At 55.9% G+C, this 15,173-nt stretch overlaps 1 protein-coding gene across 4 annotated transcripts in view; it reads right to left on the bottom strand.

The window, feature by feature from the left end:
* Window positions 1-6,073: 6,073 nt before the first annotated feature.
* Window positions 6,074-15,173, bottom strand: part of IGHMBP2 (immunoglobulin mu DNA binding protein 2) — a 35,905-nt gene continuing 26,805 nt past the window's right edge. For 3 of the 4 annotated variants that reach the window (XM_074012985.1, XM_074012984.1, XM_005577002.4), the window contains 7 exons: window positions 13,277-13,459; window positions 12,844-12,962; window positions 12,192-12,286; window positions 11,280-11,403; window positions 9,616-10,464; window positions 8,340-8,512; window positions 6,074-7,152 (listed from right to left, as the gene is read on the bottom strand). In XM_074012985.1, coding sequence (XP_073869086.1) covers window positions 6,955-7,152; window positions 8,340-8,512; window positions 9,616-10,464; window positions 11,280-11,403; window positions 12,192-12,286; window positions 12,844-12,962; window positions 13,277-13,428 — 1,710 coding nt within the window. In that variant the 5' untranslated portion in view covers window positions 13,429-13,459 and the 3' untranslated portion in view covers window positions 6,074-6,954. Of the gene's footprint in view, window positions 7,153-8,339; window positions 8,513-9,615; window positions 10,465-11,279; window positions 11,404-12,191; window positions 12,287-12,843; window positions 12,963-13,276; window positions 13,460-13,589; window positions 13,884-15,173 lie in introns of those variants that run through there. The other variant, XM_074012986.1, reaches the window with a different exon arrangement.

Genomic DNA, 15,173 nt, shown 5'->3' on the forward strand with positions numbered 1-15,173 from the left:
TTCACTGTGCTCTGTCCAAATTCTTGAGCCACAGAACCCACGAATATGATAAATGGCTGTTTTGGGTAGATGTGTTATGCAGCCATAGTAACTGGAACAGTCTTTTTTTTTTTTTTTTTTCCTCTGATGAATCAGAAAGTCCTTCCTTACCATCTAGTTTCATAGTGTGAGCCTGGCTCAGATCCCACCTTGCCATTTGTGTTCCTTTTGCCCACAGGAAAAAGGCTCCAGGCTGCCCCTGCTCCCAACAGACGAGGACCCTAGCAGGTCCACAGCGTCCCCTCCTCGGCCAGCCCTGTTTCTTTTTCTTTCTTTTTTTTTTTTTTTTTGAGACAGAGTCTCGCTCTGTCACCCACGTTGGAATGCAGTGGTGCGATCTGGGCTCACTGCAACCTCCTTCGCCTCGTGGGTTCAAGCAATTCTCCTGCCTCAGCCTCCCAAATAAGCTGGATTACAGGCATACGCCACCACGCCAGGCTAATTTTATATTTTTAGTAGAGATGGGGTTTCACCATGTTGGCCAGACTGGTCTCAAATTCCTGACCTCAGGTGATCCGCCCGTCTCAGCCTCCCACCGCACCCGGCCGGCCCTGTTTCCCTCTGTGGTCTGGAATACGGCGGTGTTTATCTTGAGTGTGGCTATATGTTTCCAAAACTCTTTCCATTTTCGCTGAGTCAGAGACGGGTCGGGGGGCACGTGCCTCTAAGCGTAAACTTGCAATGTCACCATGACCAGAAGGCCGCCCTCGTGGTGGGGACGGGAGGAGCCTGTGGCATTGGCATGGCACAGAATTGAGAACCCAGAAATGAACCCCTCCATTTATGCTCAAACAATATTTAACAAGATGCCAAGGCAATTCCATGAAGAAACAGGAGTCTTTCAACAATTGCTGGGACAACTGGAGATCCGCATGCAATAACAAACCAGCTAACCCAACCAACCTTTGGCCCTTGCCTTATACCAACACATACATGAAAATGAACTCAAGACGATCACAGACCTGAACATAAGAACTAAATCTGTACAATGTCTAAAAGAAAACATAGGAAAAACCTCTGTGATCTTAATTTAGGTAAAGAGATGTTAGACATGACACCAAAAGTACAGCCATAAAAGAAAAAAAAAATCGATAAACTGGACTTTATAAAATTAAAACTTTTGCACTTCCAAAGATAATATTAAGGAAATGAAAACAGAATCCAAAGACTGGGAGATAATATTTGCATATCATACATCTGATAAAAGACTTCTATCCAGGCTATATAAGTATTTTGTTTTTGTTTTTGTTTTTGAGACAGGGTCTCCCTCTGTTGCCCAGGCTGGAGTGCAGTGGCATGATCTGGGCTCACTACAACCTGTGCCTCCCAGGTTCAAGCGATTCTCCTGCCTCAGCCTCCTGAGTAGCTGGGATTACAGGTGCGCACCACCACACCCAGCTAATTTTTGTATTTTTAGTAGAGACGGGGTTTCACCATGTTGGCCAGGATGGTCTCGATCTCTTGACCTCGTGATCTGCCCGCCTTGGCCTCCTAAAGTGCTGAGATTACAGGCATGAGCCACCATGCCCGGCCTAAAGATATCTTACATCTCAATAATAGGACATTTCAACTTATCTTAAAAATGAGCAAAAGATTTGAATACAAATTTCACCAAAGGGCCAGGCACGGTAACTCACGCCTATAATCCCAGTATTTTGGGAGGCTGAGGCAGAAGGATGGCTTAAGCCCGGGAGTTCAAGACCAACCTGGGCAAAAAAGCAAGACTCTGTCTCTACGAAAATATATATAATAATAAAAGAGGCCAGGTGTGGTGGCTCACACCTGTAATCCCAGCACTTTGGGAGGCCAAGGTGGGCAAACTGCTTGAGCCCAGGAGTTTGAGATCAGCCTGGGCAACATGGCAAAACCTCATCTTTATTAAAAAAAAAAAAAAAAAAAAAATTAGCCAGGTGTGGTGGCATGCGCCTGTAAGCTACTCGGGGAGGCTGAGGTTGGAGGATCCCTTGAGCCCGGGAGGTCGAGATTGTAGTGAGCTCTGTTTGCACCACTGCACTCCAGCCTGAGCTACAAAGACAGGCAAGAAAGAAAGAAGAAAAGAAAGAAAAGAAAAGAGAGAGAGAGAGAGAAAGAAAGAGAGAGAGAGAAGGAAGGAAGGAAGGAAGGAAGGAAGGAAGGAAGGAAGGAAGGAAGGAAGGAAGGAAGGAAGGAAGGAAGGAAGGAAGGAGAAAGAGAGAGAGAGAGAAAGAAAAAAGAAAAAAAAATTTACCAAAGGAGATACTGAAATGTCCCATAAGCACATGAGAAAGGTGCTCAGCATCCTTAGTCTTTAAGAAAATACAAATTAAAAATACAGTCAGATCATAGTATATACCCACTAACATGGCGGTAATAGTAATCATAATCAGACAATACCAAATGTCGGCAAGAACAGAGACACTGGAACCCGCATACACAGCTGGTAGGAATGTAAAATGGTATAACCTCTCTGGAAAAGCTTGGTAGTTTCTTAAATAAACTAACTTATTATCATATGACCCAGCAATTCCACTTCTAAGAATCTACCCAAGAAAAATGAAAATGCATGTTTTCACGGAAGGACTTGAACAATGAATATTCATAGCGGCCTCATGGGTCACAACAGCCAAAAAGCAGAGGCACTCTGAATATCCAGTAGATGAATGGATACACTAAATGGGTATATCCATACGGCCGGTCATTGTTTGACAATAAAAAGGGCTGAAACACTGATACATGCCACCACACGGGCGAACCTCAAAAGCATCAGGTGAAGTAAAAGAACTCGGATGCAAGGGGCTGGATACAGATGTTCCTCCACTTATGACGGGAATCCACAAAAATCCATGGGGAACTGAAAATATTGCAAATTGAAAATGCTTTCAAGACACCTGACCTCCTGGGCCTCATAGCTTAGCCTAGCCTACCCTACACATGCTCAGAACACTTACTGAGCACACTCATCGAACACAGAACCTATTTAAGACAGTGTTGAATTTCTCACGTCATTTACTGAATACTATACTGAGCGTGAACACAGCATGGCGGTTTCTACTGAATGCGTATCAGCCTTTGCACCATTGTAAAGTCAAAAAATCATCACGTCAAAACCACTGGGAGTTAGGGACAGTCTATATTTATATGAAGTTTCCAGAAAAGGTGAATTTATAGGGACAGAAAGCTGATTGGTGACTGCCTGGGCCTGAGGGCAGGGGCAGAGATTAACTGCAGACCAGCACCCAGCAGTAGGGACGGGTGGGGTTGGGTGGCCCAGCCCCATGTTTACTAACATCATCGAATCTGAATAGTACGCTTACAACGAGTGCATTCTATGGCATGACAATTACACCTGGATAAAGCTGCACTACAGAATAGCTCATTGGCAGCTGAGGGCCGGGGAGATCGTGAGCTGTGGCTTCAGTGGAGAAGGCCAGAAGTGAGGGAGCGAAGTAATTCATATCCCGGGGTAACAAAGAACTGGCCCCAATCTGCCCACCCACACGAGAGGCTGCTTCCCCACTCCGCTTTTCCTGCAAGCAAAGAAGTTTCCAGACCAAATAAGGCTGCAGCTTTTGCTATGCTCCCAGCAGTGACCGCAATTCCTTTTAAGTGCCAGGGTTATAACGTGGGCCTAAAACCTCCCAAAGCAGTGCGGTGCCCATCAGCCCACTCCGGGATCCCTCTGGGCAGCTCCAAAGAAACCAAGGTAAACAGAGCAGGCCTGCCCAAGGTCCGCCTTTGGCCCACTCAGCACAGGGCGGGGGCGAGCTGTGTTGGGTGCAAGGAAGCCAGGCAGAGCTGCACCGGGGGACCCGCGACCTCCACCAGCAGCCAACCGGCGGGCTCGTGGGGCCTGGGCCCTCTCGCCTCTGTCTCTGGTAGGAAAGGCCATTTGCTGCACCCCTTCTACGGGCGGCACGTGCCGTCTCGTTCCTCTCCACTGCTGCTTTGCCAGATGACGAGGACAGCAGCACATTTATTAGGCGCCAGGCGCCGTGCCCAAGGCCTTGTGTGTTTGATCATTTCATCTTCACAGCTGCCCTGAGACAGGTCGTTACTTCCCCATTTTACAGAGGAGGAAACTGAGGCCCCAAGGCATGCAGCACATCCCAAGTAAACTCAGGAGCGAAGCCCAAGGCAGGCAGGGGCTCCCGCCTGTGCCCACTGCCCTGCCTGGCACCCCCAGAAAGGAGCACATGGCAGGGCTGCCTCAGGGGAGCTGCACAGGTGGAGGTGGGCAGTTCCCCTTGGAAGGGAGTCCTCCTCTGGGTGGTTCCGGCCCGGCTGGGCTACAGCCTGCAGCTACCGTCAGCAAGACCGTACTCCGCTGGCCAGGGAGACGTTTGGCTCGGGATATTTTTTTCTTTTTTTGGGTTACCCTGTCCAGGCCAAACTGTAGGGTACTTTTCAAACAACCAGCTACAAATATTTTCCTAACAAGGTCTCTCTGGGATGAAAAATGGAAACTTTTTGTTTTGCAACCTTGGGTTCTGGCATTTGAACAATGCATCACCAAGGGCTGTGGTGGTCAGCGGTGGAGGGGAGAAGGCTCTATGTGGGGGGCTGGGGGGCATAGCCAGGGAGACCACGAACCCGGACCCAGGCCCTGCAAAGGCGTGATGCTGCACACCTCATTTCTTCCACTTCTCAGCACAGCTGGCGCGGCAGCAACTGTTTCCGTCCCACCTCACAGATGACAAACAGGCTCAGTGAGGGGAGGCAACTTGCTGAGGCCACACCTCAGGGGATGGTGGTGCTGGCTGGCGTTCAGACTCAGGTCCCTCCAATTCCAGAGGCTTCCACCCCGCACCCACCCCACCCACCACTGGCGCTGGCTGCCTTCCTCTACTTCAAGCTCCTCCTGGTGGGACGGTCCACAGAACACCTGGATAAAGGTACAGGCCTTCTCTAACGAGTGGGGCAACACTAATTCCGCACTGCCTCCATGCTGGGAGGGGTATACCCGATAAGATATACAGATGTGGGCATGACTGGGTCAGCAAAGATTCTTTGGCAGCAAGTGACAAAAACCCAAGGCAGATTTCTTCAGCTAAAAAAGAGAATTTACTAGTTCAGGACACCAGGAAGAATGGGGTGGAGGTCAGGCACGGCTACATCTAGGTGGTCTAACACTGTCATCAGGTCACTCTTCCACCCCCATTTTTGGATCTGTTTCTCTTTGGCCTCCTTCTTACCTGCAGACAGGCAACCTAGGAGGCAGGGAATGCGGCTGTCGGCTGTCTCCCACAGAAAGAGCCAACATCTTTCGGCATCCGTGTCAACCCCGGGGCAGGAGTCTGATCAGCTGTTTGGATTCTGGGAAGTCAGGGAGCTTAAGCAGGCACCCCCACCCCCGCCCCCGCCCCCACAGGAAGAACACCTGTCCCCGTGTGCTGTGTCAACCGAGATGCTTCCAATGATGCCCTCATCCCCCATAAGCATCATTACACGCACGCCTCCCACAGCCACGGGTCCTCTAGGAGCGTGAGAACTGCAGCCTCCTGTGCGTGATGCTCAGCCTGCCTGCAGGAGCGGCACTCTACGCTTCCGGAAGCAACCAGATGAACTCTACCGCACTTGATACGAAATGCAGTAGAGTCCTGGTCCCCTTCCCAAACAATTCAGTCCAAAAGCCACTTGACGGGAGCAGGCAAGGCAGGCGTCCAGGACAGGGGGGAGGAGGAGGGGCCCTAGTGGCCCAGGGTGGGGCGTCAGCCCGGGTAGGAGGGGAGAGTGGCCCAGGACCAGCAAGAACAGGGCAGTCGAAGCATGCAGGCCTGGCTTGAGGACACACTAGCCGAATGCACTGCATAAGTGGCCTCTGGGGGACAGTCACCCTAGATGCAGGTCGGGGAAGCTCAACCTCACTCAGAACCATCGAGGACATAAAAGGACATGAATGGGATTTACAGAAAGAGGAGCCTGCACTGGAAGAGTCTGCCGCAGGGAGGTCAGAGGGAGACGGGGCTTGAGAGACGCGGCAGGGAGGGCACAGCAGCCGAGCAAAACAGGCAAAGGGTGCGCCCCTTAGACCCGCAGCAGACACACTGGGACAACATTTTCATTTAATGTTTGAATAATTTATATCCCTCTGAAACAAAACCCTGAGGCTAAGGTACATCGTCTGAGGTTCTCTTAAATAGAAGAGTTGGTACAGGGCACCGGGGAAGGCCGGGAGGCTCTGGATCCGTAAGTGCTGATGGTGCTGAGGCTGTGGGACAGCCGGCTCACCTGGTCTCCATGGCGAGGCGCAGCAAGGAGGGGCTGGCACAGGCCAGGCGCCCTTATAAGCCAGAGAGGTGCACAGGCCAGAAAGAGGTGACCCCCAGACTCACAGGAGCCCTGTGGTGGGGGGGGGGGGAACGCTGCAATCACCAGCGAACGGCGGACGGAAGGAAAGTGGCCCCAGCCTCTGGCTGCACGGGGACGTGGGGACGTGCAAGCCAAACACTGCTCCCTGCTCCCCGCCTGAGCGCCATTCGCAGAGTCCTATTTCCTGTTTCCTCTCAGCACCCTCATCCTAATGGGCTGAGCTGGCAAGTACCAGACACTGGAGGAGTGACTTCAATAGTTTGAGGCCCTGGATATTCTCCAAGGGACTGGAACCTTCCCCAGGATCCAGATGCTGGGATGTGGGTTCTGATGGGGAGTGAGGGGAAGGGATGGGGAGTGAGGGGAAGGGACGGGGAGTGAGGGGAAGGGACGGGGAGTGAGGGGAAGGGACGTGCATTTCCTGAGCCCCACCTGCACGAGCACTGCTGTCCCCCAGGTGCTTTTCTCCACATTTTGACATTGGAAAAGCTCATCCCAGGGTCCAAAAACCCAAGCTTCCCCCACAGGCCCCTCCGCTCCTCCTCCCTGGTGTAGGTAGAGCGTGGTCTGGTGGCGCCCTGGGCTGGCATGGAGAGAGCTCCACAGGGCCTGCGAGGATGTGGCCGGTCACGTCCCCCTCTCCTTCCTCCGGCTGGTCCTCTGGTTGCTGAGCTCGCTCAGCTTCTTATCCAGCCTCCTCTGCAGTTGGGCCCTCTTGGCTGGGTCCAGGGATCTATCCTTGGTCCCGCTGCCGGCATAGAGGATCCCTTCCCGGCTGATTCTCTGCCGGGCATGGGCGCGAGCCCTCTCACCACAGCCATGGATCTGGGGAGGACACAAGAATCAGTGCTGAGCTCACCGGGACAAGGAGACAGACCCTGCAGCTCTGCCCATCAAAGAGGTGGGGGGCCACAGGCTCCCCAACAGAGAAGACCACTCCTCCTGCCATGTCAATCCTTCACCCTGCAGGCTGCTTGGTGGGAGGGCAGCAGGGTGGTCTGTACCCTGGTGTGGCGGGAGCTCCCGAGTGTGCACACAGGAAATGGCACCACCCTGACTGACCACACAGTCCCTGCAGCCACTTCCCGCTGCCTCCCAGCCTCCGCCTACCTAATCCACACTGCAGCCAAGACCAGTGACATCACAGCCCTGCTGACACCCTCCAGGGTACCCCACTGCCTTCAGATCAGGCCTGACGCCTCCAGGCAGCTTGCCAGGCCTTGCCCAGCCGCGACTCCAGCCATCCTGCCTTACACGCTACTCCCAACTCCCTGACTGTGCCTGAGGCCTTATGCATTTATGCATGTTATAAGAGTGGATAGCCTGCTTGCCTACCCGCCATTGGCCCTGTTCTCCCCAGCCCAGATCCTACCTTCTGGACCACAGGTCTCAGCCCCGGTGTCACTTCCTCCAGGAAGCCCACCCTGACTGCTGCATCTGGGTGGGTGTCCCTGCTGCCATCTTGGCCCTGGGTTTCCTTCTTTGGAGCACTCAATACCTGGTACTGTATACTGGTCACTTACTGAGATCCCCCACCAGGCCCAGCATCCTCCAGGGTAGAGACAAGGCTGGTTCAGACCTCAGCTTCCCACAGGAGCCCACACCTGGTCCCGGGGGTTCTCATCGACCCAGGCTCAGAATGAACGACACAGCAGCCAGGCCATGGCCAGCTCAGACCACAGGCTGGAGGCTTTGCCTCCCACCTCCCCTATGCCAAACAGACCAGATTAGACCACTGGCAGAACCCAGGGACACTGGGACAAAATTCCCTCTGCCGAGAATTCCCAATAACGTGGCTGCAGCTCAGCAAATAAGGCATTTTGTTTGCTTATGCCCTGATGTGCTCAAAACAGACCATGAGTCAGTGTCTGATTTCTGTTTCCGAAGGTATCTGGAGCTCATTAATGAGCTAATTGTTCCAACTGGAACAAGTCTGCCCAGGGTCTGCTTCCTGGAGACGCACCCCACCACCCCTCCCCACTGTCTGAATCCAGGAGCGGAGGCTGACATACCTCGGGCAGGTGGTGGCTGAGGCAGTAGCGGCGGCTGCAGAGCTGGCAGAACTGGCCCAGGGCTGTGACGCTGGCTGTGCACTTGGCAAAGCCACAGGTGTTATCAGCCTTAATGGCGGCAGAAACCAGGGCCTCAAAGTCCTCCTCTGTGGGCAGATCTATGGCTGGATGTCCTGAAGAAGACCCATGTCACTCAGGCAAACGGAAAGACAACAATGCCACACCTGGCCCCTCGTTTAAGGTTTCAAAAGCAATTCACGGCTGCGCACAGTGGCTCACACCTGTAACCCCAGCATTTTGGGAGGCCGAGGTAGGAGGACTGCTTGAGGCCAGGAGTTCAAAACCAGCCTGGGCAACATAGAGACATAGTGAGACCCCGTCTCTATTAATTCCAAAAAAAAATTAAAAAGCAGCTCACGTGTCTTCCCTCTGCCACCCTGTGGGTGCCTGGGGGCAAGGGTGGCACCAGTCCTGTCCTCCGGCACAAAGCGCGGTATACAGTAGCTGCTCAGGAAGGGTTTGGAGTGAATTCCTCTGGAGCCCCAGGCTCTGGGAGGCCCCTTTCAAAGCCATGCATGTGCTAGTGGAGCTTCGCTTCAGGAATTCAATGAATCAATGCGAGCTGGAACTCCTGCATGGTCGTGCTGAGGAAAATGGCAGCAGCAGGAGTTCCCCAAGACCGACCAGGTCTACAAGCTCGGCCAGCGTATGCCTGGCCAACTCCCAGTGCATGCCTGGCCAGCTCCTGTGGGGTGGGCACAATGCAGGATGCGGCAAACGGAGCAGTGCCCACCCAGGGACTCCGCACGGCCAATGGGCAAGAATGGTTTTGCGCTCAGCCAGCTCCTGTGGTTCTGAGCATTTTGCCCAGGACGACTTCCAGGCAAAGTGCACCCCGTCACTGTGCAAGACTCCCACCCTCCAGGACCACCGTGGCACGGGAGCCCGTGACTGCTCCGTTCCCAAGGGGCTCCAGGGAGCCGTCCACGTCTGCTCTTCCAGGCCCCGCCCGCTGCCATAAACATGCTCTGAGCGCTGCCTACTTGCCGAGTCCCACACAGGCTCCGGGACAAGAAGGTGCCTGTGACCTGATCGCCGACCTAGGGGAGCCCAGACGGAGCTGGGAGTGGCATGACTGAAAATAAAGCTAAAATGACACAAGCATGGTGCCACCCGGAGGAAGCCCTTCCTTCTGTTGATGGTGGCAGGCGGGTTCCAAGTGGGGCCAGCACCCCAGTGAGGGGACACTGCCCCATGTTCTTGTTAGTTGACTTACCTTTGGTTTCTTTTTTCTTTTTCTTGTCTGGAAGTTTCTGTTGCCCTGAGGCCTGCTGCTCCTTGCTGGCGGGCTGCCCCTGCGCACTCCTGACCCTCTGCAGTCTCAGATCAGGCTGGTCTGGGCCACGCTGCTCTCTGGGAGGCTGCTCCGTCCGCGCAGGGCTGGGGGGCACTGGCTGGAGAGGGGCTGGGCCACCGGTCCCTGCTGGGGGTCCCGGGGCTGCTGGGGGTCGCAGGGCCGGCGGGGCTCTCTTGCTCACGGTGATGAACCTCCCCTTCCCTTCCCCGGAACTGTCGTGCCTCAGCCCGAGCTCCTCGGCTATCTGGTGGACCCGCAGCCTGTCGTGGGAATTGAGGGAAGGCGGAAACTCCAACTGCGTCTTATCACTGGCCATGAACTCTGCGATCGTGGCCCGGAAGCGGTCCACGCCGTCTTGGCTCTCCACTCCCTCCAGGCTACCTCTGTTGAGGCTGGGCTGAGATGGGGCTTCAGCAGCCAGAGACTTTCCAGCCGGCTTCTTCCGGCCTTGTCTGGCAGCTGCTGCAGACTCCCGGCCTCCCTCCTGCCGCTGGCTTCCAGTCCTGGTGGATGTAGCAGGGCCCTGGGGCTTTGTGGCAGCATGGCTGGGACCCTGGGAGCTCTCATGGGAATAGTTTTCTGGGACAATATCATCAAGATACTCAAAAGCTGTGCGTACTTCCCCATGCTGTGTGAAATACTCCACCAGGGTCTTCAAAAATGCATGGTTGTTGACAGTACGGGAGTCACAGATGACCGCCACATGGCGCCGGGCGCGGGTGACAGCCACGTTGATCCTCCGGTCCTCAGCAAGAAAACCAACTTCACCTACAAAAGGCCAGAGGGGAGTGAAAAGCAGGTTTCAGACTAAGAAACAGAGTCAGGCTCCTATGCCCTTATCAGTAACCACCACCAAAAGTGTGGTCCCCTGCACGTGGCCCACCATCTACACAGCTGCCCAGCCACGCATGGCACCGTGATACCACATCTCCCCTAGCATCTGGCTGCCACAGCTGACTGAGTGGGGCTCTGGGGAACCCGACTGGGTTCTGTCGCTCCTTTCCTTCCATCTAAGCCCAGCCTCAGGGACTGTCTGGGGTGTGGCTGCAGGTGGCACCCGGGAGAAAGCACAAGAAACCTTCCAGCACCTTCCCCGCTTTCCCCCATGGCTTCTAGGCAGGCCTCATCTGCTTTCTGCCTTCTGAGAACGTCTCACAAAGCCCATTCACTAAACCTGCTTCTGGGAACAACTCTCGTCCCGAATGGAAAGCCCACAAACCACAGCAGCACAGAACCACAGCCACGACCACTACGCCCCGCGGCTCTGTGCACAGAGGCTAAAGGCCAGCTCTGGGCTGGAGGGGCTCCACTTCCTCAGCAGGGTGAACCGGTCATTCCCAGTCCACCCAGCGCCCCCAGCTGCCACCCCAGCCACCTGCTCCCTGACAGCACACTCACGCCTCTGAGCCTCCGCAGACTCTCTTGCCTATGCTTTGCCTGATGTGAGCTTACTGTGGACAGAAGCTGCACCGTGAGGACACTGGCAGAAACCAGTGTGGCACCCAGCAGACACCTAATACGCCCCTGAATTAATAAATTCACTTCTGTGCTGTCCCCAAAGGACTCTGGCGAGGGCTCCGTACCTTTCCTGTTGGACCTGACGAAGGACAGTATCACGGCCTCCTTCTCTCGGCCTTGGAAGCCATCGACGGACTTGATTTCAAGCTCAGGGTGCCTGTGCGCGAGGCTCTGTCTGAGCAGGTCCACCTGAAACAGCAGCCAGGCTGTGGCTTCCTCACCCCCACGCCAGCTCGGCAAGACCCTGCCCTTCAGCTCAGCAGAGGGACTCGTGCCGCCCAACAGCCAGGACCTGGGGAGGGGTGCCTGCAGGAGCCCCACGGGGAAAAGCTGCCCGTTCGCCCTCCTCACGGGCACGCATGACGCCAACACGACACCCTGCCCCTGGCGCTTTATCATTTCTTTTAGCTCATGACAGCCGCCAGCCTCAGACAGCGCTGTGTGTGATGCCCGCACACCAGGAAGGGGTGATGGCCACTTCCACACACCCTCCCCACACTCCCGCAGGTGCGTTTTTCCTGCCGGATGAGACGCGCATGGGAACACGGCCTGAGCCAGACCGACAAGGCTCGAGGCTGAGGCCCCTGAGGGAGACGCCAGGAAAGGAGAGGGTGTTCTGCAGGGCTGCCTGTGGAACGGCTGTGTCGGCCCGAGGCTGCTGCGGTCACCCGGGAAGTCTGGCCAGAGCACAAGCCAGTGCAGAAGGCCAGGGCGCTGGGCGGGGCGGGGCGGCTGGGGCGCTGGGCGGGGCGGGGCGGCTGGGGCGCTGGGCGGGGCGGGGTGGGGCGGGGCGGGCAGACGAACACGCAGAACGGCCCCTGACGACATCATGTGGGTCCTGGATCCAGTCACAATAAGGTCGGCCCTACCCCTGAACCTTTCAGCCACCACAGCCAGCAAATCACCCTTTTCCTTTCAGCCTCTAGGTTGTGTGAGCCCCAGCTGCTCTGCAGAGGGACAAAAGGAGCCCCTCGCACCTGGAGGTTGTATGGCGAGACCACGGCAACGTCACGGGCTGGAACACCAGCGTCCACCAGAGCCTGGATGTGCAAACTGACGAGGCGGACTTCGCCTGGAGGGAAAGAAAAAACGGTCGAGGCAGCACAGGGTCGCCCCGAGCGGGCATCCATCACCAACACATGTTTCGGGCACATTTCTGTCTATCATGGCCAGGTGATTCTCCACTGTGCCTCAGGTGGCTTCCTGGGAGCTAAACATCTGTGTCCCAGGGCCCCAGGACCAGCCATGCCCAGCTAACTTGATTTCACATCAGCAATGAAGGCCTTCTGACTCCTAGGGCCATGCATCCTGTTCAACATGGAACTGGGGAGATGGTGGTGTCAGCTGAGCAATGCCAATTCCCATGGCCAGACCAGCCAGGCAGAGCTGGGCCACCATTCAGGAGAAGGCCATGAAATGCTGCCAGGCCCATCTCACCCAGTAGCGGGCTGCTCACCCTGGAGAACACAAAGCTGCTCAGCCTCCTGGAGTGTGGGGCTCTAAACCTTCCACCGCCATCAGCAACTGCTCTCAGCTCCTCCCGGAATTAGGCAATTAAAATGCCTTTAATTTTTAAAGAGCTCGAGGAATGTTTAAACAAAAAAGCTGGCCGTCTGCAAGCAAGCTCACCAGGGTTCCCTTTCGACTGTTCGTCCTCTTCCTCCAGCTCAAACAGCCCGCAGCCGGCGGTGTCCACCAGGAGCAGGGGCACACCCGTCTCTTCTGTGGCAGCCACGCCTGGGAGGTCCCTGGCACACAGGTAGAGAGGGAGCACATCAGGGGGGCCACAGCGCAGCACTGAGGCCCCACCCAACAGAACCGACCCCTCCCACAAGGACAAGGCTTAGGCGGGGGAGGACAATGAGCACATCAGGACATCAGATGGGAGCCAGTGGGCCTGACCCAGCTCTCCAGGGCAAGGCCACCTTCTCTTCCAAAAAGCTAGCCTCAGAGTCGACTTTCACGCAGAAAGCTTCACTTTAGCTTGCTGTGTAGAAACAGGTGACGCAGAGGATTAGCCAGGGCAAAAGGATGGGGCGGGGGGTGGGGCCGAGCTACTCACCTCAGCAGGTGCCCCGCCACAGAAGGGTGGGCCGTGAGCTGCCCGTGGTACATGGTGTCAGAGGCCCAGCGCATGATGGCCTGGTGCATGCGGTACTGCACCGTCAGCGTCCGCACCGCCCTCGCGCCATACTCCTCGGCCAGGCGCTCCATCAGGCTGAGCGACAGTCCAGCCAGCGCGGCCCTGCGCCCAGGAGGGAGAAACGGGGAAGGCAGGCCTGAGCCCGAGTCCAGGTCTGAACCACGGCAAGTGAGGAGGACAGGCCCCAAACCTCAGGACCCAACTCTCCCCTGGGTTCCAACCCAGAAGTTACCAAGGGGCGGGGTTGGCTGAATCATGGCCCAAAGGCACCTACATCCAATCGCCAAGGCCTGGGAATGTTCCCTTATAGGACAACAGGGACGCTGCAGCTGAGCTGAAGTTAAGGATCCTGGGATGGGGAGGCAACTCTGGATGACCCCGGTGATAACCCAAGGGTCTTAGAAGAGGGGCATAGGAGGGTCAGAGTCAGAGAAGGCCACTGAGGGGAGAGATTTGAGGACGCAACACTGCTGGCTTCATAGAGGAAAGGGCGACAAGTCAGGCAGTGGCCTCTAGGAGCTGGAAAAGACCAGGAGATGGGTTTTCCCCTGGACCCTCCAGAAGAAGCAACCCCACCCGCACCTCGATTTTAACCCGGGGAGACTGATGGTGGACATCTGACCCCCAGATTGATGTTTCTGGAGGTCAGAAAATCTGTTGTCAGCCACTAAGCTTGTGGTCATTTGTCACAGCCACAGTAGGGAACGAACACACTCCAGCATGCTCCCGCTGTCGGCAGTCCACTCCCAGCAGGGACAGCTGCAGCGGCTGAGCACTGCCCAGGCGCCAGGCACTGCTGGGTGCGCCAGATGGGGATTCACTCCCTTCCTCCTTGTAACAACCTCATGAGGTGGCTGCTGTTATGACTCCCCTGTTACACGTAAGAAGGGTGAGACAGAGAGGGAGGCCGCCAACCCACAGCTGCCCCACTAGTGAGCTGCAGAGCCAGGACCTGCCCGGGCCGCCTGGTGCCAGAGCCCACCCTCTGTACCACTACAGCCCACCAACCCCACCGAAACCCTGGGGCAGTGCCACCCCCACTTCAGAGACCTTCCCGCTGGAAACTTACAAGACCTCTGTGATTAACCTATTTTTAATTCCAACAAAGTGAGAACAGCACATGATCATCAGTACCGACCGCAAATCCAAAACCTCCAGTACAACGCCACCCAACGTGCTCCCCCAAACCATCCCACTCTCTCCAGGGAACGCCACCCAACGTCTCCCCAAAACCATCCCACTCTCTCCAGGGAACGCCACCCAACGTCTCCCCCAAAACCATCCCACTCTCTCCAGGGAACGCCACCCAACGTCTCCCCAAAACCATCCCACTCTCTCCAGGGAACGCCACCCAACGTATTCCCCAAAACCATCTTACTCTCTCCAGGGAACGTCACCCAACGTCTCCCCCAAAACCATCTTACTTTCTCCAGGGAACGTCACCCAACGTCTCCCCAAAACCATCCCACTCTCTCCAGGGAACGCCACCCAACGTCTCCCCAAAACCATCCCACTCTCACCAGGGAACGCCACCCAACGTCTCCCCCAAAACCATCTTACTCTCTCCAGGGAACGTCACCCAACGTCTCCCCAAAACCATCTTACTCTCTCCAGGGAACGCCACCCAACGTCTCCCCAAAACCATCTTACTCTCTCCAGGGAACGCCACCCAACGTCTCCCCAAAACCATCCCACTCTCACCAGGGAATGCCACCCAACGTCTCCCCCAAAACCATCTTACTCTCTCCAGGGAACGTCACCCAACGTCTCCCCAAAACCATCTTACTCTCTCCAGGGAACGTCACCCAACGTCTCC

This window comes from Macaca fascicularis, chromosome 14 (genome assembly GCF_037993035.2).
Source record: "Macaca fascicularis isolate 582-1 chromosome 14, T2T-MFA8v1.1".
In the NCBI taxonomy this organism is placed as follows: Eukaryota; Metazoa; Chordata; class Mammalia; order Primates; family Cercopithecidae; genus Macaca; species Macaca fascicularis.